Genomic DNA, 25866 nt, shown 5'->3' with positions numbered 1-25866 from the left:
TATTGAAGAATTGTAAAATGCAAGAACTAGGCAGAGATTTTTTCATACTTGTGATTTTATCTTTAAAATATTTTTAATCTCCCTCCCACAAACTATTCTATTAAAATAAAAAGGCAACAGTTTCAAGCTTGGCAAAGGTTATATGTCATGTTTTCTCAAAAGAGGAACTGCTTTGTGAAAATTAGCTTATCAAGTTAACAGAAACTACTAGGGTTTTGAGCCTCTCTGTTTTTTCTAGCGTGTTTATTTCCAAGTTCTTTTCTCCTGCTGAAATATTACGCCAAGTCACTCTGCTTCCAGAAGAGAGAGTTATATTCTTATTGTGCTCAACACTTCTGGCTATCAATGCCCTTAGGAAAATATGGTCAAGTTACTGTTTTTCCAACTGCTTTAGTAAGAAGAAAGCACAAGGTTGTTTTTTTTCTTTCATTTTCCAAAACAATCAATTCCTAGAGTAGAAAAAAATCGTGGAAAATGTCATCCCCCAAAACCTAATGTTTTAAATTGCATTTGGGTTTAAGAAAAGCAGAAGAAAAATAGAAGCTAAAATGGAATTTAGAGAGTACCTTCTCAATATACTGTGGGTTTTTAATTTTTGTATTGTTGCTAAGTAAATGAAAATCAATCAAGAATAGTCCCTTATTGGTGTTCTGTGATTACATTGTAAATTACATAAAAATAGGGGAGTTTTAAGTTCAGAGTAATTTCTTCTTTATTTTTCCATTTTGGTTCACTGATTCAGCAACTGAGAATTTAATTAGTAGCACAAAGACAACGATATTACACTGCTGCATAGGTCAGTCATAGAAACCACCTACTGCTGCAGTCAGTATGGAACAGTGAAAATAACTATAATTACAGAGGTGTGATTGTAAAAAAAAAAAAAATTCCCTTCAGTTCCCCTTGTCCTTCTGTATTGTAATTTTTTGTTGCTGTATTTCTCCTCTCCCAATCTTTAAATAAGGTTAAAGATGCAGGTGAAAATTCTTAGCTTTCTCAACCAATTAGAACAGCTTCATTGTATTACATCATCTTACACCACCAGAGCATCTGTCAGAAACAGTCATAAGTCAATGATTTAACAACATAGGTACATGAGTTCAGCTGGGCCTGGAGATTCAGCAGCACAAAGGATTTGGTCTGTTAGGAGATGTCCTGTGGCATTCACATTCTCTGAAAAAATTCCTTCCTACTGTGCAACCTGCACAGTATATTATTTTACCCTTAAGCAAAATCCTCTGAAAAAAATCCTTCCAGGATTTTTCTCCTGGGAAGCTGAGAAACCTCAGAGAAAAGGAAAACAGTCCTTATCTCATTTGCTTCTCCCATGTTTTGCTCATGTGGAATGTGTTTGGAGATAGTTTACCCACAGATGATTGTTTCATTGGATTCTGGTGTGAGTTGTTTTGACTCATTGGCCAATTATGGCCAAGCTGTGTCGAGACTTTGGAAAGAGTCATGAGTTTTCATTATTATCTTTTCAGCATTTAGTATCTTTTCTGTATTCTTTAGTACAGTATAATATAATATAATATAATATAATATAATATAATATAATATGATATGATATGATATGATATGATATGATATGATATGATATGATATGATATGATATGATATGATATGATATGATATAATATAATATAATATAATATAATATAATATAATATAATATAATATAATATAATATAATATAATATAATATAATATAATATAATATAATATAATATAATATAATATAATATAATATAATATAATATAATATTGTTAGCCTTCTGAGAACATGGAGTCAGATGCATCATTCCTGCCTTCATCAGGGCACTTCCCTGCAAATTCAATAATGTCCTGAGTACCATGTGATTGTTTATGTCTGTGTATGAAAACTTAACTCCCCCACAGTAGGCAAAAATTCTATTGATCTGTTCAGATGTATAACAACCTGAAGCAAGCAAACACATGGCATAGTCACATGCATAATTTCCTTGGTAAACTCACTATACTAAGCTTTTTCACTTGGGAATTAAGTCTTTGACTCAGCACTACAATATTTTTAACCATTTGTGAGATGTCTATAGCTGATAAGCAAGTAGCCTTCCCATACTAAAGAGATGGTGGCTAAACTTAGGAACCTACATAAGACCATTAAGAAGTCCTGAGATCAATTCTCTGCTAAACTGTGCCATATTTAACAATGCATCTAAAAAATAAAATCCTTTATGGTGAAAAAAAGAGGAGACAGAAAAATTAACCTTCTTACTCCCTTGAGTTCACAAGCATGCTTTCTTATTTCAGGACTCCACCAAGTTCAAGTACATCTATTCCTCTGACTGGAGACAGCCAGGCTGATGCTGACATCCTAGCTTTCATTAAAGCAAGACAGAACATCCTCCAGAAGAAAGGTAAATCCTGCCAAAATATAGAAAGCCAAGCCAAAATCTCCAGTACAGCATTTTGAAGTCAAAATAGCTTTAGTCCACATTACACTGATGCAAGTGAAAACTGATTCTGGCTTCAGTTATATTACATTATGTTCTCATCCGTTCTAAACACTTGAGGTTCTTCACATGTATTTCTTAAGTGGCTCAATGCTGCAGTGAAAAACTATGAAGGCTCTCTGTTTTACTAAGCCACCATCAGTGAATGTCTGGGGCATACATGGCTGTGCAACCTGCACAAGATATTATTTTACCCTTAAGCAAATGCATTTGAATGTGGTTCCTTGATGATCCAAATTTTTCTCTATAGATTTTCTTTAAACTATGTGTTCTGGTTTTCATCTGGTATAAATTTAGTTGTAACAATTGAAACCAAATAAAGATAACTCAAATGATTGCACTGTACCCCTGCCTCAGGAGGCTGACTGGCCCACTGTGCCTGGAAAAGAAAATATCCTTAACAGGTATTTCACTATGTCAAGGTCTAATGAAAATTTCTATGAGTATTTGTCATCGAATCAGGTACCAAGAGCAATCATAGGAAGGTAATAAAGTTCACTCTAGAGTGTAGATAAGTAAAATTGGCAAGAAGCAGAAAGCAATAAATAAACAACAGTGGCAGTCCAAGGTAACCTAAAATTTATTATGACAAAGAAAAATGACCTGTGCCTTGTTTTTCCCCCTGAATAATAGTTTTTAGTGGCAGCAACCAATTAGACAGAATATGAGCATGTTAGTGGTTACTGAAGCAATAACTTTCCATCAGCACTTCAGTGCTGACGACAGCATTTTTCAACAAGCTATCTGCACCTGGCAGATGGTGTTAGCACTGTCACAAAGTGGGGCTTTGGTATCACACTACTTATCAGAAAACTGTCAGGTAAACACACACTGGCTGAAAAAACAACCTCCCTACACTCATCCAAAGCAAACATTTAGCACACTTAGGCTTTGGGATCCCTTTTGTCTTTATTTAGAAAAGCTGTGGTCAGGTTTCTTTTGCAAATGAAATTAAACTGGATTTATAGGCAGCTCATCAAAAGAAGGTTAGAGATAAATGTCTTACAACAAATATTTCAGGCCTTCAGAAGGCCCAAATCTAACTTAATGTGTGATGTAGAGTAATGTAATTAACAAGAGCACGTCTTATCCTATCATCATCTCCTAAATCACACCATATCAAGAATGTCTCTCTCAAATGCCTTTTCCATCCTGATTGTTTTCAGCCAATGGCTATCACCTGGCATCATCCATCAGTTTCAGAAGGGACTAGACATTATCAACATTGACAACTATTTAGACCCCAAGTCATAAACGGTATTCTTGTGGAACAAAGGACAGTCAACACTTTTAATATTATTCTGAATTTCAGTCAGACAAGATGAGCTGCCCTAAGTAGATGAAAAAGAAATGGAGTATCATTTGATCTTCCTGGTAGTACAGGGCTGGATGACTCAACAAATTGCTAAGTATGAGCGGGAGAATAAAAATTAAAGAGGCTATATCAGTTCAGCAAACGTGTAGGGACCTGATGTGTCACAGACAAGAGACTGCTCAGCAGCAAGTTCTGAGAAGGATTTAGAGTCAACCTAGCAGATAAAAAAAGGCTTTTCTTCCATGTAAAGAAAGGCAAAACCTTCCAGATTTAAGGGATGGAGCTGCTGATAGCATGAACCATTGAGCAAATAAAGTTTGTAAATTCTAATTTAGCAAGATAAAGGAGGAGAATTAGAGGGCTTTCTTTTAGGGGACAGGGATGGGGGCTATGATGTCCCCATTCCCACCCCCACAAAATAAAACTCTCAGATGTAGAGTTAGGTAGAGAGGAAAAGTAGAAGAAGAATGTAGTCTCACTTCAAACTTTGGGAGAAAAACACTGTGTCATCAGTCATATAATTTTTCCTAGAGAAATTTCAAACATAGGAAAAAGAAAAGAGAAATTATTTGTCCAGAGTCATTAAGCTGAGTCAGACACTTCCACACAGAATCTAAGTGTGCTGAGTCCCCCTTCAGTGCTCTGTCACTTCCTTACCAAAGTCTCTTCAACTGAGATGTTCAACAATCCTTTCTACATTTGCATGCAAATGTATTCACTCTCTGCATGGCTGTTACACACACAGTGCCCTGCAGGAAGCATGAGGAAGCATAGGGTCAGCCAAGCCAAAGTCTGCTGGGCTTAAAAACTGTCAACATCCTTGCTGCTCTTTCCTTTATTGATCCTGACCCTTTCAAACTGTTGTATTAGTATCTTAGAAGCAAGCTGGGGGCCCTACTATACATTAGGGGGGGGGGGGGGGGGGGGGGGGGATGTGTGCAGAAGCCAACAGAGTGGAAAATAAGTTTCCTAAATGGAAAGCATGGGAATGCTCAATTTCCTTAGTGACAGTAATGCAGAGGTGGGAATGAGAGGTCTCAGTAAAGATTACCTCAGGGACTGTGGGTTATTACCATTTGCTTTCTAAACAGAGCAGAATTAAAGCAGGTACATACAGAGGGTCTTGCTGGGATTGTGTGAGCGCTGTAATAACTACACTGGAAAGCTTTTTAGAAAAGGGCTTCTCAGCAAACATGCTTTTGATGCCATGTTCACTGTTGGGGTAGAGAAATGAAAATGCAGCAGAGTAGATGAATTATTTTTGTGTCTTTAAAGATTTAAATTAAAGGATTTTTTTCTTTCTTTCTTCTATTTTGTCTTTCTGAAGTTTGTTTTAAAACTGACAATGCAACCTGAAATGTAGTCTAATGTATTTTTTTATCTCCTTTCAGGTTTGGGGAACAAATGAAATTCTTGTCAGAGTCCACTATTTCCTTTTAGAAACAGGGAGAGACCTTTATTCTTTCCCTTCCTCTTCTGTTTAGAAACAGGTACAAGTAAGTACTTCAGATGTACAGGTTTAATTGTCTTTGACAGCAAAATCCATTTCTCTGACAACAGATATTTGAGTATTTGCAGTCAGTATCTTCACCTTGCATGAAGATTAACATAACTGAAACAACTAATCAGGAGTTTGCCAAACATGTTTGTTTATGAGAATTCATTATACATTTCTAAATGTTAAAATTATCTAATGTATTAATGCTCTTATGCATCTTTAATCTGGGAAAGGTTTATTACTGCTGGTAGGGTTTTTTTGCATTGATTCACATGAGGCTTTGTTAATTATACCTATTGAACATCAAGAGATATCCATTCAATAACAGTGAATGGGTTACAAAAATCCATAAAATTTCATTTGAGATTTTTTTCCCCCTCAAGGAATAACAATTTTCATATCAGATTATTAGAATATTGAGATCGCATTGTAATAAAGAACCAAATGTATTTTAGAAAGTAATTCTAGAGCTCAAAATTTCCCACCTGTTTTCTTCTTATTTGAATGGACTAAATGTTGTGCAGAATGGATTAAATGTTGTACAAAATGCATACCCTCCCAGAATACACAGGTTTCAGAAGAAACAACTACACTAAATAGGCTTTAAACAGAACAAAGCCAATACTTCTGAAACACCAATGAGATGTGAAAATTTAAATGCATTTATGTCTTATATGCAATGTAATTTCACTATTGACTTGGTACTATTTTATTGCATAATATCCAGTTATGAAACAATTTGTTTTACACATCAAATTAAAATCAAAATTGCAATGCAAAGTACAATCTATTTCTCTTAGATAGACATACTACCATATTGAAGCTTTCATTTTTCATGCTAGTGATAATCTTATAGTCATGCATTTAGAAGTGTATGGGTTGGTCAAATAAAAATAAAACAATATATTGGCAGAAGTCACATTCTCAAGGATGTATATTTCTTTATATACATGCTGATACTTAATTCTTTGTCAAATTCGTAATTATACAGAAGTAGATGGTGAATTGCTGTGTTCAAACCCACAGAAGATGTTTGTGAAATTAACAATTAATATGCAATCAGTTAAAAAATATTAAAGTTGTACCTTTTTTGCATTTTAATTTTCTGCAAAGTCAACACTGCTACCATATAAATTGGTAAGCTTTAGTAGAATTTAGTATGTGCAAACTGAAATAAAAGTCAGATCTACTCTTGCTTTGAGAAGAGTTCAAGGATTTGGTCAGAATTTGAAAAATCCACAGGCCTTCTCCCTTTTATATGTCTGCTTTGTTGGAGATTATATTAAAATGTCCTTCTTCCAAAATTTTTATGTCTGTCATTATTTTTCTTCTTCTCACTCTTTTATATATAAATACTGTATTAAATATGCTCTGTATTATTGTTCATGCAGCTTTTTTGAGGAGAGCAGGCCACATTCCTGCTTCCATTCAGCATTGCTAGCTGGAGAAGAGCCGCAGGTTACAAAATGTTGCTGGGTCAAGCAACCACCTTTTTTTGTTTCCAGTGAAATACCTATTGTGGTGAATTTATTTGAAGGTGGCTGAAAGGGAATCATTGGTCCAACATCTCCTTCCTTTTGACATTGAAGCATTTCCAATGGCTTTAAGTAGCTGGTTAAAAGAAGGATCTCAGTGCTATCTTCGTGTGAGTTATGTGATGCTGCTACTACTTGATAATTCAGTATTCTGTTCTCTGTTTGCCACACATCTCACTCACAGAGAGAAAAGAATTCTTTACTCTTCAGTTTCAAAATTTTCTAGCCTTTTTTTACTCTATTATAAATTTGGTGTAAAATTCAATCACTGTCAACAAAGTAGTACCTGATTGGCAAAATGGTCTAAGATTAAGATTATACCGGGCGCTTAAGATCTTTGACAAAACTGCATCCAGTAACAAAAAGCAGTATAAATATATAAAGCCATACAAAAAAAAAATAGAAAGTCTTTCTTGCACATTTTGAAAATTTTCATAACATCATGTAGGGAAAAAAAGATAGCTCATTTAGTAAATAATAGTCTAATGCATAAAGCATTCTCTTTTTAAAAAAAAACATTCTCTTTTTAAAAAAAAAAAAACTGCTCCTGTCTTCAAAAATTGTGTTTTGTGTTCACAGAAAAATTCAGGTTGAAATTATCTCAGCAGATCTTTAATCCCTCCTCTTCCTCAAAAAAGCTTGAGCTACAAGATCAAACCAAGCTGCTGAGGGCTTTGTTCAATGTGCTCTTGAAAACCTCCAAGAATGAAGACCACATGGCATTTCTAAGCAATTCATCCTAATGTTTGACTGTCATCATGACAAACAAGTTTTCCCTTATGTCCAGCCAGAACTTTTCATTTTGTCATTATCTCTCTTCCTTGCACAAGCCACGTTGTCAAAACCAAGCTCCAGCATTTGATTGCCTTTCATCAGGTGCTGGCAGGCTTCTGAATCTCTTATCTAAAGTCTGTGTAGTTTTCTGAAAGCATTTTTTGATTCAAGAATTGTTTTTTGGCCACAGACAAGCAAATTTCCTTCTTTTAATAATCTCTCTTCATATAACTTTAAGATTAATTTGAAATAACCCAAGCATTTGCTACATTGAAGAAACAACCAGTGGCCCACATTTATCCCTGTTTTGAATCCTCTCTAGGCCACCTGTAAAACAGCATTGCTAAGCATGGCATTCCTCATGCACATCTCACTTCAGTCAGTTCACATGCTATCTAGTTGGCTTGGGTTCAATGTTCATATTTATTTATTTATTATCTGCAACCAGAATAAATACAAATATCTTTGTTTTTTCTTTTTTTGGTGGGGATTTCTTGAGGAAGTAGCTCTAGAATGCTAGATCCCATACAGATATTTCTGGCATTAATTATGCCAGGCATTGTGGATCATCTCATCTTTTATTTCAACACATTTCCAATCTTCTATATCAGAAGAAGATGCATGTCCTCTGCTGCGTTACAGCACTGTAGCTTCTGGGAGGGTTGGGATATGACCCAGATTATAATAAAGGCCAAGGATCTGTTCTCATTTATATTGAATCTGCCAGGGTTCTGTACACAGTCTGAACCTCCATTACTGAAACCCGTGAGATAACCAGGTTTTGGCTTGGGCATTTCACTACTTCCTGGCCACTGCAGCTTTCCAGAGAGCTCCAAGAAGAAAATGGCATAGCCTTATGTTGAGTTTCTCTTTCTTGGAAGACGGACATGCCCTAACTCAATCTCCCTCTGTTGCTCCTGTGTTTTTTAAAGAAAGAACCTTTGAAGAGGAGTAATGAGGTTCACATGTGTAACAGTGTAAGTATCTAATGTAGTATATTCTTACCTGTTTAATCAATCATGGGATGCAAGTATCTTATGTCATTAGGATAAACTGAGAGCACTTCAACATAATAAAATGTTAAAATCTTATAAATGTTGCTGCAAACATGCAGCTGGTGAATATGGATGCCAAGAAGATGAACATCTGGAAATGCCTTGTTACATATAGCATATTTGGTAGCTCTATATAGAAGGTGTTTGTCTTTTCAAAGTGAATTTTTAATAACCACAACAATCAAACCACTGGTTTCATTTTATTTCATATTAATCACTTTTATTGTTGTTTTAATCAATGTTAAACAATCTTTTTCTTATTTTTTTCTTAATATTTTTACTTCCTTTAATGTTTGCTTTGAAATCCCATCTATAAGACAAGCAAATTAAACTGTCATGCCTGAAGAAATTCAATGGTTCTCTTATTTATATTTAATATGGTTCTAAAATAATTTCCTTAATTCTTCTCTGCAGTGCAGATTTTAAAAGTCATTCAAAGAGCAAAACTAATTAAAATAATTCAGTATTTCCTTGTAGAAACTGTTCTGGCTGAAATGCTTAGTACATGAAAGAATGAATCCCCAGATCTTTGCATCCACTTTGTCAACTAGTTCTGTACAGAGACATTTCTACCAGAAGAACTAGTCCAAAAATCATTCTCCATCAGAAGCTAGATAATAACAGGATCAGTCAAGATATCTTTCAACTTATTTTATTACTTAATTTAGAAACAGCTTATCTGTGTTGATGTAAATAATACTTCTGATCACAATGGTATTTTTTCTGGCTTTTGAAAACCAGTGAGGAAAGTGAGGAAACCATGTCACTTATTTTTTGGCCTATCTTTTATTTCGCATCTATCCATATTCAATATTTGTTAGGGGCTGTAAAAACAATAGGTAAAGCATTTAGAGAACACTGAATCCTTTGATCTGCTCCAAGTAATACATGAAAAGTGATTATTATGTATATTGTAAGCCAGGATGTCATTTTGGTATCTGTCATTCCCAGAATGGCTCAGATTTTCTATGGGAAAAGCTGGATTCTATAGGGTCAGTCACACTGAGGAAGAAAGACAAGTGAAGGAGTAATCAAGAAGATTGTGCCCAATCCTGGATTCAAAATATGTTTTGTGAGAAGTCATTCCGTAGTTTTGAGACCAGACGCACTCTTTCATTCTATATTGTCAGGGAGCACTGAAAAGCAGGACCTTGGAAGAACAGTCTACTTCCACATTCAACTACTATTAAAAAGTTCTTGCATTTTGCACTTTTTATTCCTAAAGTTTGTGAACTCAGATTTTGTTTATTTTGTAATCAGAAGAGCATTAGAAAAGCAACAGGCGAAGTTAAGACAGAGAGTGTGCTTTGTCATCCTATCATAAAAAGTGATTTGCTAGTATTGTTGTTTCAGCACATTGTGTATGATGTCTTTTTACCTGGAAGCTAAATTTAATTTCTGATGTGGTAAGCCATGCTGAACTCTCTCTTCCAGATTCAGAACTCACACAAAAACCATAAGTCTTCAGTTTACTTCAAAATGTATATATTGGGTTTTCTTTTTTCCTGTGGCAAGACATCATTTCTGGGCTGCTGAACAGATTCTGGCTTTATTTGGTTCCTATATTGCAGCCTGACACTAGAGGGGGAAAGAAACAAACCAGTAGGAAGTACTATATTATAGAAATAAGCATACTTTGATGAGGTTAGTGACTCAATTTGCAAAACCTTGGAAAATTAAGATCCCAAAAGTAAGTCTGAGCGGACATTTTTTCTTAAGGCATAATTTATACTGCCAACTTTGTCAACTGGCATGCTTTGTTGATCTGGACTGAAAGAACAGAAGGGGACAAAAAAAATCTGATTATGTGCTGTATTTGTTCATTTATATTATATAGTTTCATACCCTTAATTGTGAAATTTACTTCAACTGAGAAAATTTGTCCCAGCACAGCTGTGTGCAATTCCATAGTTTGCATCCATTCCAGAAACCCAGTAGGCTGGCATTCTCTTGGCCTGGTAGGCATGGGTCCTACCAACAACACAACCGACACCTGGATCTCCCACCAGAGACAGCCCTGCTAGTGCAATACCCCAGGCTTGTCTACCCATATCATTGCTCTGGGAATGGAATAAAAAGCTGCACCTTTTAGTTACAGAAGTCGGACACAAGAGTGGTGTTCTTGTTAAATACTGTGTATGTAGATGTCATCCTTAGCCCTGAACAAGAGAAGGCCTTCCATCAGTGATAATAAGCTAGATGTCTCAGCTGATTCAGATCAGTTTGCTTCATAATGTTGTGGCAGTCCTTAGTAATATCACTGCTGCTATAACTTCCATCTCTCAAATGTTTTGGTTTTTCAGCTGAAAAGAAATGCCAGACAACCAAGGCTCTGAGTCCTTACACATGGCACTTCCCTATTGAAACCTTTCAGTTCCCCTACTCACACTGACAGAGCAGTCCCAAAGACCAGGATGGTCTCCTTGGAATTATCCACAATAGTTTTCACTTTTCAGAGTCATAAGTGGCCTTCTGCTGCTGGTCAGCCATCCTCCTCTGGATGATGGCTGGCCCCAGGTTGTGAGCACAGTACAAATGGCAAGTCCAGGGATACTCCCAAATACAGATATTAATATGAATGAAATCATTTTTTCAGTCTTTTTCTATGACCGTTACCACTTGTTTGAAGATAGGAGTAAAACCATATGAATGCTAAGCAAAGTAGGGATATCTACATCCAGAACATTTTAACTGTAAGGGAGTATAATAAGAAAATTGCAGCCCTAGCCACCTGGCCATCTTCGTGTTTGTGTGTGTGTATCTGTGTTTGTTTTCTTTCAGAAGCAGTGTGACAGATGACATTTGCCATAAAGCTCTTCCTACAGAAAAAAATGCAAGCCCAGCTCATTTCCAGTGCATGATAATTATTAAGGCTGCCATGAGTGAAACTGATACTTTTTTAGCTAATGATTAAACATAAGCCCTCCTTCCCCTTAAGTATTTGGATTAAAAGGGCAATATAGAGACTTGAAGGCAGTAGGCATGAGTGGTTTATTCTCTAACTCTGTGAACTAAAGGGTGGAGTAATCTGACAGGGTTCAGGAGCAGTAGGTGAGGCAGTGAGAGGACTGATCTTATTAGGACTAGAAAAGAAAGAGGTTCTTTTGTGTGACCCAGTTGAATTCAGGATGTTTTTAAGCTTCACCATGCTGGTTTTACTGGTGCCAGCAATGTTGGTATGGTACAGACAGCAGCTATTGATTTTTCCATTTATTCAGCTCCATATATTTCTTTGTGGGGAGTCTGCTGTAATTAGAGAGTTTAGAGCATTTTGTTGTAGAAAAGTCTAGTGTTTAGAATAAGGCTTTACTTATCAAGATTTTAAGAGTCTATCTGTGGCTCTATATTCATATGACCTAAGGTAAGTCATATAACCACAGTTTTGATTCAGCTTCCCAGAGACTGCAAATTAATACCATCCTCAGAGGGCTTTATTAATTCAATGGAGATCTTTGGATAAGAGCTAATAGAAGAAAGACACTACGATTCACAGTCTCATTAAGCTATAAATGTTCACCCTTTATTTTGGATAGAGAACAGATGTGGAGGGATAAAATTTCTCTGTTAGTCTCATTTTGTAAGCCCCCAACATACGTTGATGTTTTGTTGAAAAACTCTCCAGGGCAGTAGCTGGGAACATGGTTGTGTGATTCCTGGTGTTTTGGGTAGGTCACATCCTGGAACAGTAACCTATGAAGTGCTGAGCAGGGACTGGCAAGGGCAGATCAGCAGCATGCCCCTCCTCACCATGCACAGCCGGCAGATCAGCTGGACTCCACTGCTGCTACTGGGGTACCTCTTTTACCTCCTCCTGGGTGCTATGGTGTTCCAGCTGCTGGAGAAACAGGCAGAAACACATTTTCGGGACCAGTTCCAGCTGGAAAAGCTCAAGTTCCTGCAGAATTATACATGCTTGGACCGACAAGCCCTGGAGCAGTTTGTACAGGTAAGAGGAAAGGGTTCCCATTATTTTGGCTCAAGTATTATTTTCATTAGAAGAAATTATACTATCAGGCCAAGTAGCCTAGCATGATATAAACCAATCAGCTGTCCATGATATTAAATATCTAACTTTATAAATAACTCAAGTCCATTCATATACTTCCTTGTCTTGATCTATGGAACTTGTTTCTTTCCACAGTCGTGAACTCCCAAAATCTAAGTGCATCTAGTGATGCACTTGTGCTACATTGCAATAATTTCAACTTCATGGTACTCTCATCATCTCCCTCATTAAATATTACTGGGAATTATGCATGGGAACAAAAAAATAAGAATCAAGCCTAAAGAAGTAGGTTGCCCTTCCAAGGTTCTCCAGTCCAAACCTGTGCAAATTCTGCCCTTTCATACTAAAAGCAACAATGTGCAGGCAACAACTGACAGAACCAGAGGACACAGTCTTAAGCTGTGCCAAGGGAAACATAGGTTGGATATTAGGAAAAATTTTTTTATAGAAAGGGTGACAAAGTATTGGAATAGTTTGCCTGGGGAGGTGGTGGAGTCACCATCTCTGGATGTGTTTAAAAAGAGACTGGATGTGGCATGCAGTGCCATGGGCTAGTTGAGGTGTTAGGGCTGGGTTGGACTCGATGATCTTGGATGTCTCTTCCAACCTTGTGATTCTGTGAAAATGTCTACTACCTTTTGAAGGCAGTCCTGCCCTTCCAGGCCTAAATAAAAGATAAAGTCAATCATCACAAGCTGTGTTATCTATCGCTTATAAGAGATAAAGGGCTTTTGTTCAATATGGGTTGTCAGTTAATGACAACTTCAATTACATTTTAATCTTTTCCTCAAAACTGGCTGGAGGTAAATTACTATACCTTTCCTGGTATTATAGATATATTCTCATAATAGGTAGTGCAAGAACTGTGCAGAAATCCTTGAACTTTGAACTCTTCAATCCTTGAGTTTCTTTGCACTCAAAACATACCCAGTTGCAAAGCTAGGTGCCTAAACAGTTTGAACTCTTTCTACCATGTTGTTAAAACTGATAAAAACTCAATTTGTACTGCTCAAGTCAGAGGACTTCCATGAAGGTATAAGATTTTGATCAACAAAAAGCCCAGACTTCATATATGGATTTAAGCAAAGAGCAAAGTTCAGATCAGAAATGGTAGAAAAGGTGCCTGAACCTTTACATCCACAAAGCCAAAGTTCTGCTTACTAATACTGTGATATGTTACTTGTGGAACCTTGGACATGTGCCAGAAAATGAGTAGAGCTTTCAAAAACTTACATACCTAAAAACATGTCTATTTTTTTCACCTTCATGACTTGGTAATATTACCTGTCCTTCCCTTATCTCTCCAATAGTGATTGCAGAGCTGAAAACCCTGATTCTCATTCTAAACCTAACTGTGATACTTTATGGGATTGAAAGGTTTATTTAAATCTTCACTACCCTCAAAACATTAGAGGAGGTCACACGTACCAGATTCTTCTCTCTCTGACTCCAGTGGACTTTTCTTAGGTCCACTGCTGTGCCACTCAGAGAATCACATTTTGCTGCTGTGTCTCTGCTGAATTAAACACAATTTCACTTGTAAGCTGTTCCAGACAAAACCGGCTGAGGGCACCAAATCATCTACAATGCACCAAGCTTCAGAGTACTCAGACTTTGCAGTCCTCAAGGTACATGTAAGTGCAGGTACTCTCTGACCCATATGTTGCTCCAAAGACCTGTTAACAGATTTGTCTAACTCTTATTAATATTAGAGAACACTAGTCTTCCCATATTAAATCTCTAATGCACGGAAGCAGTTGTGTCTCTGCATGTTTTAACTATATGGTTAAGGAGGCCTGTTCATCATGTCACAAGTTCCAGTCTGAAAAGTCACAGCAGTTAGACTGCAATGAGACACAGCCCCCAGGCTCAGTCGATTCAGTTAACAAGTATAAAATGTCTTGTCTTAATGCCTTAATTCTTTAAACCTAAATCCTACAATGTGAGATTCAACACAGATTTTTCTTGGCATATCTATTTTCACTTATAATGAGTTACCACTTATAATTCATTAACTTTTGACTCTATCGTGCATGAAACAAATTCTTATAATTCCATGTCAATAAACTGCATTGGTTCTGCACAGCTAAAACTGCCTAGCTGGGGGATGATTCTGAGGTGCAGCTCCTAACATGAGCAGCCTGGAGCTTTGGGAAAGAGCAAATCCAAATTCCTTTATCTAATGCATCTCTGGTAGGCATACTTTGGTCAGGAAATTATGCCAGTCTGACAGCATACTGAGAAACAGATGCATTGAGTAAGGAGTCCGTGTTTTGATCATGTCTATACTTTTTCAGTCTCAAAGGACGTGACATAAATACAGACCAAAAGGACAAAATCCTTATCTATGACCACAGTTGGCTGCAATGTGCATTGGCAGGGGGACAGGAGCAGAAACAGCAGGCAGCTTTTATTCTCTCCACACCCTGCTATAGCTTAATGTATGTTTCATATTCTTACTGTAAATTACAGCACATTGCTTTTACATACTGACAACTTCTCTCCCAAAGACAACAGCTAATGTTCACCAACCATTCAGCAGCTGCCATAACCCTTCCCTGAGCTGTAGGTGAAAGCAGTCTGGAGCCATTATAACTGTCCCACAGGAGCCTGTTTGTTGGGCACTGAGATGCCATTCCATTCACAGAGTTCTTTCATGGGATTGTATTTTAACAGCATCAATTATACCAAGAAATCTGGCCTTGTCAGACTGTGTCTAAAAGGTTCAACATTTAAAGTTGCCTTACTCTTTTGTGTCGGCTCTCATGATGTGAATATAACTCCTGTGAACTCTTGTGCATTGAAATGCATAGAACTGTCAAGTGTTCCTTACAGGAATAAATTGAACCTGTGATTATTTCAAAATACTCACACCTCAGTAGCTTCTGAGTGTTTCTTCTAAGCAGCAAATGAAATAAGTGACTCTACAAAATCTGACATGTTGAATTCTTCTCATTCTAAGAAAAAGCTTTTAATGGATAATGCAAAATTTTTGTCATATTGAAAATAAGCTCCGCTGACACTTCAGTCATGAGATCACACATGATGATGTCCAGCAGCCCTCTGATAAATTTGACCAATGCTACAGGATTTTTTACTGAAGGAATCAAATTAGCTACTATACTTAATATACTCAGTCCACCAGTACAAATCAGTTAATATTGCAGAACCTGTCCAAAGGTTTCACTAGAAAAGCGCCTTTCACTAGAAAAGCAATCTTTCTGGAAGTGGCTACCATTTGAATCGAGAAAGAGTATCTTCTTGGGTCTCATACTCCTGGAACCAGCTAAAGCTGGGGTTGCTATTGACTCCTGTTCGTCTTGCATCATACAAAGTTTTTGAAGAGATGAACAAGTAATTCCTTCAGGCATTTTGCAAAAATACAAAGGCTGTGACTTAGCTTTTGTAAGGTGTGTGATAAACAAGGGGATTCTAAAAACCCCAACCACTGAGCAGAGGGAAACCAATCTCCCATAGACAAATCTTTGGGGACAGCAAAGGGACACAACCTTTATTAAGGAAGTTGACAGGATATTTGATGTAGGAATGTTAATTTTTTGGCACACTGTAGTTTTGCTTTGGTAAGAGCTGTCTGGAATAGCAGAGACTATTTTATTAATTAATCATTCAGACTAGGAGAAGCCTCATATTCACTGAAAATTATATGGAAGTCATAGCCAAAAATAGTAATTCATCCTTACAAGCACTTACATGGAGGAAACAGAAATGAGCATGTTCCTCATGCCCCGGCCCACAGACACAACTATACATTTACACATGCCTAAATTAAAAACTTGAACAAGATTACTAGATTACAGAAGGAGAGAAGAGCAACCACATTCTTTTTTATGGCACAACTTTATTTTTTTTCCCAGTTTGATCACTTTGGGGAATTGTCCACCTCCTTCCCCTTGGATTTCATCTAGCTGGGGAGCCTATCACACTTTAATGACTGTTCTCCTGTAGCAAGAGTTCAAGTTCCTGATCAGCTCTATTTCCAAGTTTTGCTATGTCAGCAGAAGTTCTTTTTAGTCCAAGTCTATCCTGTTATCTGCACTGTTTATCACTCTGCTTGCTCAAGATGGAAAACAGTATTTACTTATCTCTATTTCTGACATTCTTCCTCATCTTTGCTCCTTTGACCTTTTCCGCTTCAGGTCCTCATGGAAGCATGGGAAAAAGGGGTCAACCCAGAAGGAAACTCTACAAATCCCAGTAACTGGGACTTCAGCAACTCCTTCTTTTTTGCAGGAACTGTTGTCACCACTATAGGTGAGATTCTCTATTTCCTTAAAAACTGGTGTTTCCTCCAACTGTCCTGTAAAACCCCCGGAAATGTGTAATTAGTGGACGGAATACACCTGCAAGACAATCAGCTACTGTGGGTTATGGTTTTCTATTGGTTTCCAATTATGCCTGTTATTTTTCTCTATACAGTATTTTATACTCCCAAAAAAGCTGAGTGCCTGCTTGGTATATGCAAGATCATTTTGTACATGGACACATCTCTGGATTGCTTTGAAGACTGAGTCTCATTCACCACAAAATCAGAGACCTATAGAAGGTTACAATAGTACCTGGAAGAGTAATACTTTTCATGTTTCATTTTCAGCTAGTAGTAGTGAACGCAAAAGGCTTCATCATAAGCAATGGCAATTTGCAGACAGATTTAATTGCAGAAAATCCTAGATCCACAGGTTCCTGAAGATTAATGTAGTTGAGGTTCCAAGCTTATGAACATTCCATGATGCCTGCAGCTTGCCTGTAGAGCCTTTTCATGTAGCTGTTTTCTTCTTTTTTTCCAGGTTATGGCAACCTGTCCCCCAGCACAGTGGCAGGGCAGATCTTCTGTGTGTTTTATGCCTTATTTGGAGTGCCCCTCAACCTGGCCTTCCTCAATCAGCTGGGAAAAGCTCTCAATGCTCATCTACTTACCCTGGAAAGATGGGTGCAAAAGCCAGGGCGTGCCCAGGTACAGTGTTCATATACCATTGGATTTCACTATTTTAAAACCAGTTAAAGTTCTTTTCTCAGATAGCTGCTGCTGCTGTCTTAGGTTTCCTTTGTGAACCACAGCAGTTACATGGCCCTCTCTATCATAAACTTGATACACTTAATCTACCTATGATAGCTTTAAAGCTATAGGCTTTTGCTTGAGGGGCCCTAGATTTGCCTTTTTAAAACCTTACTCAGCAAAACTATAGACCTGGTGACCTTGGCAGAATACGTGCATGCATATACATTGCCAAACCAAGCTCTTATTCTCCAGCCTATGCCAGCATCTGTCCAGAGATTAGCTCTACACTGTGCAAAGGCAACTTATTTTTATTGGCCTAATGATCTGGCTGGAATTAACTTTCCTGTTTGTGCCAGCAACTGAGCATTTCCTTCCTTTTCTTTTCTTAAAATGCAAGTACTCCTCCTTACTTACAGTTTACTGGTGAGTTGTTGAACTAGTCCAGACATTTTTCAATAAGAAAAGCACTGATAATGGAAAATACATGAAGCTCATTTATTACAAAGTTAGTGCATGTTTCTGAGAAAAGGTTCAATGAATTAACCCCTTCAGTTAGGGAAAAGGGAGATTAGATATGTGAGATATGTTGAAACATTTCAGAGTTCTGGCACAAATTTTTTCTTTTACATTTGTAAAGTCTCTTGGGTCACTGCATTCTTTATCTACAATGGGAAAGCTAAAAAGGTACCGTCAAATGCAGACTTGGATTATATCAGCAAGAAATTCTTTAGCTGCATAACCTCTGCCTGGTCCCCAAACACATGCAGCTCTACCACCAGAAGGATTTTCATGCTAGTATAGCTGCATCTTTCCTGAGATTTCTGATAGCAGCTAAGGGATGTGACCTTTTTTTCTCCCCTTTTCACTCCTGAATTGACATTTCTGACAGGACTCTTACGATCAGACAAAGCTTTGGAGCTGTATCTGCTTGTTTGCTCTGAAAAGTTTATTCAAGGAAGTTGGTTTATCTTCTTATAAACAGAATTTTGTCATGCTCTGGGAAATTAATTGCAATCAGTTCTTCATTTTCCATGACTTATTGTTCCCAACATTACAGGTTTATACAAGAAAGTCCTTAAAAGGCAGGTTCATTTCAGTGTACATTTTAATGCAAATTTTATTGTGTAATTAAACTCTATTACAGTACTGGAATGAAATGAGAACAACTGAATTATGTATCAACTATAATCATGTCAATCAGTAATTATCAAACTGCTCTGCAAATGAGGCAAATATTATTACACAGCTAGAGAGACATGACACATAATATAGAAGTGACTTGTCAAAGTCACCCAGTCATCTCAAGTCATGTTTCTCAAGCTCAGAGCATTTTTATGTGAGACAATTCAGAGAGAGAAATTAAAACATGGTATCTGGACCTTCTACTTCATAAGCAGTGGTTTGGCTTTTCCTCCAGTCACAATAGGCTCATTAATAGAAAATCATTCTCCAGTTTGATTGCCCTTGAGGGCATTTTTAAATAATTGCAATGAGTTTGCATCAGGCCACACATCATTAGTCAAAAGTTCACCAGAATGTGTTCCCTGGAAACCAATAAGTTCCTGATCATCAGTTGTGCACTCCTAAAATCCCTTCAGGACTCATCCACTGACCACTCTTTGTACCTATCTACCACAATCACATATATTGTAACTTATCTCCCTGAAGGCAGATGTTTGTCCTGAGAGACACAGATCTGCTCTGTGCTAACACAAACCAGCTCTGCTCTGAGCACTTCTAAGTTAAAAATGAAACCAGGCAAACTGACTTCACTTAGGTTTCATCCAAACATATTTTTGGATGAGCTCTTGCCAGATACTCTGTAAATCTTTGGAAGCAGTCATAGTGAAAAGATCCCTAATTTGTTCTTGTCCATCTTTGCTTCATGACTTATGCAGTATGTGGTGATTTTCCTCAAAGACAAGAGCTAGTTGATTACAAGAGCATCTCTACTTGAATTGAAATTATAAAATTAGTATTTCATTACAGTGGCCATCATAGTAAGTCTGAAAATATGACTGGACCATTCTTGAAAACTCATTGCAAAAAGCTTTTAAAAAATACTCCTTTTTTTCCTAATTTTAAGATTTTTTTTTTTCATGTTAGGTACAATATCTACGTGCAGACTAAGCAGTGAGCTCAGCCTGCAGTACATGGAACCATTGGCTTATCCTTCTTTTTTTTGCCATCACTCCCAGGTGGGGTGGGTTTGTGATTCAAGAGTAAAACAGACACAGCAATTTTGACAAGACATCTGCTCCATGCTTTTTAGCTGCCATCTTCCTTTTCTCTTTCAGGTGGTTCAAACACTGGCAGTGGTCATCTTCCTGATCACTGGGACCTTGCTTTTCCTGGTGTTGCCACCATTAGTCTTCAGTTATGTAGAAGGCTGGAGCTACGGAGAAGGCTTTTACTTCACCTTCATCACCCTGAGCACCATTGGATTTGGGGACTATGTAGTAGGTAAAAAAGAGCATGAACTGGATTGAGCTTTGTTGAAATTCATAACTCTAGTATAAAACTAAATACAGGGAGCTTAGATATCCATTCCGCTATAGATCCGGTCAAGAGTGAGCTCAGCCAGACTGGTAACAATGAGCTAATGTTTTACAGGACACGAGCATTTTTCTCTTGACAGCCATTTTTCTCTTGACAGCCAACCAAATAGTCACCCAACTTATTTCACATGTGCCGCTGAACACTCATTCAACAGTGGCTGTGTCCAGGCTGGTACAAATGTTATCAAGAGTGAAAGGTGGAATATAAATAAAATTCCTTTTTCAGTATTAAGCCTTTGAACCACACTCTCCTAACACTGTTTTGTTTTAGCAAGTGCCTACCATTCCCAACAACAAATCATATCAAATATTAAATAATCAGTACTTAAAACAGGGAGAAGATTATTGACAACCACAGGATGCCTCTGAAAGAAAACAAACCCACAGACATTGCATAGCCTTTAGACCTCTAGATTGAGAACATAATGGTAGAGACACATGAGACACATTTTTCCACACACTTATTTGAACAAATGCATAATCTTAACAGATTATGTCTAATGTATTTATTTGTTAAAATCACTAGGGTTTCTTATTCACAAGTACTAGCTCTCCTCTCCTAGAGGTCATAACTATTTCCCAAAAGGAGAAAACAAAGAATCCCATGCTGAATCTGGCACTGTGGAGTTTCATGACTCTATCAGCTGCACTGATTGCCCATGCTGTGGAAATATCAAACCAGGGATTAAGATTCTTGTAACCACTTAATTAAAATGGCTACATTTACCATATTATCCATGTTATTGTGAATCCCAGTACTGAGGTAATATCACTCTCCAAAAAGCAATCACTGATTCACTAAATTCTGGCTAAGTCATCTGAGATCCCCTGTGTGCCTCTTGAGTAACATACAGTTAATATGGACTCAACATTTAATTTCCAAGACTTTTTTCCTTTGTTGTTGGCTAGGAACCATTGACTTTGAGCATCCCTAATTAATATTAGATATGGCTATTTTTATTATATAGTCTCAGCTTCAGGGATTTCATGCTAACTGTGCTAAGTTTAAACCTGAGAGTTGGCATGAAAAAAAAAATCTATCTGCTGATGGATCACACAAACTCATTAACATATACACTTTTGCAAAGAGTGGAGGGGGTGTATGAGTATGTATGTTTAGCAGACCAAAGCTGCCAAGATAAATATACAAATTTTCCTGGATTTTTCAGGCACGAACCCCAACAAGCACTATATCCCTGTGTACAGGAGCCTAACTGCAATATGGATTGTTTTTGGCTTAGCCTGGCTGGCTCTGGTTTTCAACGTGGGAGCTGACTTGATGGAAAGATACCTTCAGCTAAAGTGGCACAAGTCTGACTTAAGCTTGGCAGAAGGAGACACCACCAAATTGGAAGATGAACCTGAGCAGCCTAGGATCCATATCCCTAGCTGAGTAAGGTACAAAGAAAGCAGTCTTGAAAGTGCATCTTCCATCTGTATCTCACACTAAGCGACCCCTGTGGATAAAGAACTAAACCACAGGTTGTGGACTGTTTCCTAAAGAGGAAATGGTTCAGATACGTGGAAATTTCCACACCCTGTGTAGTCATCAGCCAGTTAAAACTCCAAGGAAGGAGCATAATGATTACACAATTGCCCCAGGATTCATTTTACACTTCTCATTCTAAGGCAACTTCCCCTGAAGTAACCAATTATTATCCTTTCTCTTTCTCTAGTGGGATTCAGTTCTTATGGTCACTCATTTTCAAAAAATCCAGAGTGACTGCCTCCCAACTTCAATAAGAAGTCATTTCACCAGGAATCTCAAATGGAAAAAGTACAAAAATCTTTCTTCATTTTCAATCAAAAAACAAACAAAATCACAGAGGAATGCCATCAGTTATGAACACCTGCTTATTGATATCCACTCAATTAAGATTCAGTTGATATTGTCTGAAATTAACATCTTTCATATAAATGACAGCATTTCTTTATTTTCTGGGCTAAAATGCTTCTCTTTTAATTGTGAGGAAATTATGTGTCTGTCCAGCTCTGCCTGGACTGTTACAACTTGTCTCAGAGCAAACTGCTAACTCAAAGCAGGTCCTTATCACATTCATTTCACAGCCACTTGAAAACAGCACTTTAAACTAAATCTAAAAGCAAAGAGGCATCTTTATTTCTAGCCAGATCACAAATATCATTAGAGTCTGGAATTTGCTTTGGGCCAGGTAATGGAAGAGCTATTATGCATCACAGAGAACTGATGCTGTATGTTTAAATAAGGCCTATGATAGGTTCTTCCATTAAATCTGATCCTCAGTCAGGCCCATTGTGTTACCCATCAAAAACAGGGTGACTGAATTTATCCCAGTTATTTTAAGTCAAAAGAGGCAGCCGCCACCCTCAAAGGAGCTGAAAAACCAAAGTACACACAAGCACCTAATAAGGGACTAGCCACTGAGATGCAGCTCTTTAGTCATACTCTCTATTAGACTCCAGAAACTTGATAAAACAATTATCCATTCATTTGGGTACCATGCTTAATCATCACTGACATGTTCCATGGGTGCTTGTAATTATATACTCACTGCTATTTATTCAGTATGTTTATGTCTCATAGTAACCATCAATTAATCCCTTTGAACTAATTTTTAAGTGGAACTTTAGTGTAAAGGATGAGTTAAATATGGCTGGGTACACAGACTTGCCCCAAGCTAGCACAGATCTGACAGATTATAGGAACATCAAATGTCAGCCTTTCAGCATCTGCTTTGATATTTCATTTTGGAGATGCGTCTATAAAACATGTAGAGACTTGTGTAGGTCACTAATTATTCCCTTCATACTTTGTGAGCTAGATTTTTACTCCTGAGGAGGGTCACAGCAGATGTTTGTTCTTATACCTGACAAGGTCCATGTTTTCTTTGCCAGTTGCTGACTCCTGCTTAGTGCAGTGTGGCTACTCAAATCTGAAATGCTGGCAAATAAGAATACTCGTGATGGTTTATTCAACTAATTTAAAAAATGAATGTTCAAACGCTTATTCCATCCAAGATTTCCCTCATGTCTTACCACTACCTACCTCACAGATTTTTATCTCCTTGGTTTTTGCACTGATCTTCCTCTATGCCCTCAGCTATTCCCATAAATTTATTCAATGGCTTTCTCTGTAGACTTTCACTGGAAGCAGCCAACTCTCTTCTGTCTGGCTTTTTGTATTTTTGCAAATCTCATGGGAAACTTTGTTTCAGTATTTTCTGTTCTTTAGACACAATGTTTGCACTTGCCCTTTTAACATCATCATCATCATCACTGTACTCTGTACCTGCCTTGTGTTAACACCAGGAAACTTTTGGCCTCTTTATGTAAAAGACAAAACTGAAGTTCTGCTGACTTCTATATCTAACCTGTTTTCTTCACCTTGCCTTTTTCCATGCCTTCTGTACTTTATCAAGCCACAGTCAGCGACAACACATACACTAGTCTAAAGGTGATCCTATCTACTGTTTACACCATGCTGCATGCTATAAAAAAATGATAAAGAGGTTTATCAGTGATAGAAAGCACTTACTAGCAAAGTGTTTCTCAAAATTATCCTTACTTGACATTTGACCACAAAAAGTTTGGATTGTTTTTACTGCAGTCCAGAATATTGTTCCGGAATCTGATACTGATTTTGCAAAGTAGCAGGAAATGGTGATACTATCTCCTGGATGTTTTGCTACTGCTGCACTTACTAAAGCTGACAGCAGTTCTCCAGCTGCCCAAGAGAAGACTCAGAAAGCTACCCTTAAATCAAGCATATGGCCCTGCTGGAAGAGAAATGAGAAGGATGCTGATGCCCTCTCCTGTGCTACATAAGCTATAGAAATTTATTGCTTATTTTGTCAATTTTCAAGGTTCGGAAAAGCTCCTAAAGGTCATGCACATCTATAATAAAAGTTACTTTGAGGTACATAATGGGAGTACTGACCCAGGTTTTGAGCATGGATAGACCAAGTGCTTTCTGCTAGTGTTACTCTAATAAAAATGTAGTCATCAAGTGTCAACTGACCAGCTAAGAAAAGTAATGTGGAAGAACTGCACAATCACAGGAACTTGCTATGAGCTACAGGAGCCCACAAAATGGATTCTTATGGTCTAATAACCCGTTTTACCAGTGGTATATTTTTGCCCAGCATGGAGAACACACATGCTCAGTTTCAAGCATAAAAATCAGCACATCTGCAGCCTCTGAATGTGGCTCTGCAGGCTGTGGCAGAAGCAATGGCCCAGGCAGTGTTCATCTGTGAAGTGGAAAAGAAGCACTTTGTCCTGAGCAGCTACCACCTGCAGCCCAGGGCAGGACAAGAAGCAAATGTCCTTCCAGGCTTACCCTTACCCTTTTAGCCTACTCAACAAGCCCTTCTTCATCCTCTGAAATACATGCTGTCCTTCCAGACAACACCAAAGTATAATTGGCAAAGATTTGAGCCTTTCTCTATGGAAATGTAAATAGAAGACTGACAGACGATGTTTCTGAGAAGGAAGGAAACAGCCATGTAACTATTATATGATTCTGTAAAGATTTGTTGTGAAACTTGATCCCTTTCTTCCCAAATTCCTTCTAGCAAGCACATGCCTGATATCCTGAGTTTTCACAGCATGTCTCATAGTTTAAAACCCCAAGTTTTTAACTCACCTGTAATTAGTTTTATATATCTTTAGCGTAAACATTAAATTCTATATATTTAGTTTATAATGTTTCAACATAGTTATACTCAGTGTGCTTTGTATAGACTCTCTGGGTTTAAATATAGCTAAAATATCAAAATGTAGCTCAGATGTATCTATTTCCTGATCCTAAATGTGATTAGTAAATATGTACTTGCATTTTTCTTACTTATGTATATTTTATAGAGGGTTTTCTTTTATATATATATAATTCCAATTTTGTCTTTAAATATCACTGAGTAATTAATATCCTGAAAAGGCAGGATTAAGACTGAGCAGTAACCAGCATTATTTTTGTTTTCTAAGACTGTGCTCTGTATGATATCGTTACACTGGAAATGGTCTAGCATATAAATTTTTGCATCTTGCCAGTGAAATCGTGTGTCTGTGCCAGTTAGTTTAAAGCACATCTCAGAGAACCATGAATTAGCACATTGCCAGAACATTGCCAGGGGGGCAATACATGTTTGGAGGCTGCCTCACTTGTAATAGTATGTACGCTCCTCTGTCAAAAATAGTCACAGGGCAGAGTGAGAAGACACGACCCTCTGTCAGTGTATAAAGTCATCATGGGCAGAAACTTACTGGGTTTATTCACCTTTATCTCATATTATGTAACAAAATAGGTAAACTACAATGTTCTTATATACCCAAAACGATTTGATTGTTTTATCTACCAGTGAGAGAACAGAAAGGAACATTGGTTGCTGTCTTACACAAGAAAGTAATTAATCAAATAGGTCTCAGAAACTACCTATATGAAGAAAGTATGAAACATTTTCTTTCACAGGAAAATCACAAATTATAAAAGGTCTAAAAAAGCTGCAGTGGGGTGGGGTGGGCTGCTGCAAGACGAGTGGCACGACCGCCTTCATTGCCCAGCACGGCTCCGGGCTCCCCTCCTGGCCGCTGCGGGTGGCAAGGGCCAGGCCGGGGGAGGTGCTGGGGGCCGGGCTG

The 25866-nt window shown here is 37.6% G+C and overlaps 2 protein-coding genes across 7 annotated transcripts in view; both read left to right on the top strand.

Moving 5' to 3' along the window:
* The window catches only part of KIF6 (kinesin family member 6), a 156759-nt gene extending 150147 nt beyond the window's left edge, over positions 1-6612 (top strand). For 4 of the 6 annotated variants that reach the window (XM_063152014.1, XM_063152015.1, XM_063152013.1 and 1 more), the window contains 2 exons: positions 2293-2399; positions 5202-6612. In XM_063152014.1, the coding sequence (XP_063008084.1) occupies positions 2293-2399; positions 5202-5218 (124 nt within the window). In that variant the 3' untranslated portion in view covers positions 5219-6612. Of the gene's footprint in view, positions 1-2292; positions 2456-5201 lie in introns of those variants that run through there. The other 2 variants (XM_063152011.1, XM_063152012.1) reach the window with 1 other exon arrangement.
* Positions 6613-12208: 5596 nt separating this feature from the next.
* LOC134415950 (potassium channel subfamily K member 16-like) overlaps positions 12209-25866 on the top strand; it is a 25595-nt gene continuing 11937 nt past the window's right edge. Inside the window, exons 1-5 of the mRNA XM_063152010.1 lie at positions 12209-12618; positions 16836-16950; positions 17484-17650; positions 19993-20158; positions 21423-21651. Coding sequence (XP_063008080.1) covers positions 12406-12618; positions 16836-16950; positions 17484-17650; positions 19993-20158; positions 21423-21646 — 885 coding nt within the window. The 5' untranslated portion in view covers positions 12209-12405 and the 3' untranslated portion in view covers positions 21647-21651. The remainder of the gene's footprint in view (positions 12619-16835; positions 16951-17483; positions 17651-19992; positions 20159-21422; positions 21652-25866) is intronic.

This window comes from Melospiza melodia, chromosome 3 (genome assembly GCF_035770615.1).
Source record: "Melospiza melodia melodia isolate bMelMel2 chromosome 3, bMelMel2.pri, whole genome shotgun sequence".
Classification (NCBI taxonomy): domain Eukaryota; kingdom Metazoa; phylum Chordata; class Aves; order Passeriformes; family Passerellidae; genus Melospiza; species Melospiza melodia.
This window is presented reverse-complemented; position numbering and strand designations above follow the sequence as displayed.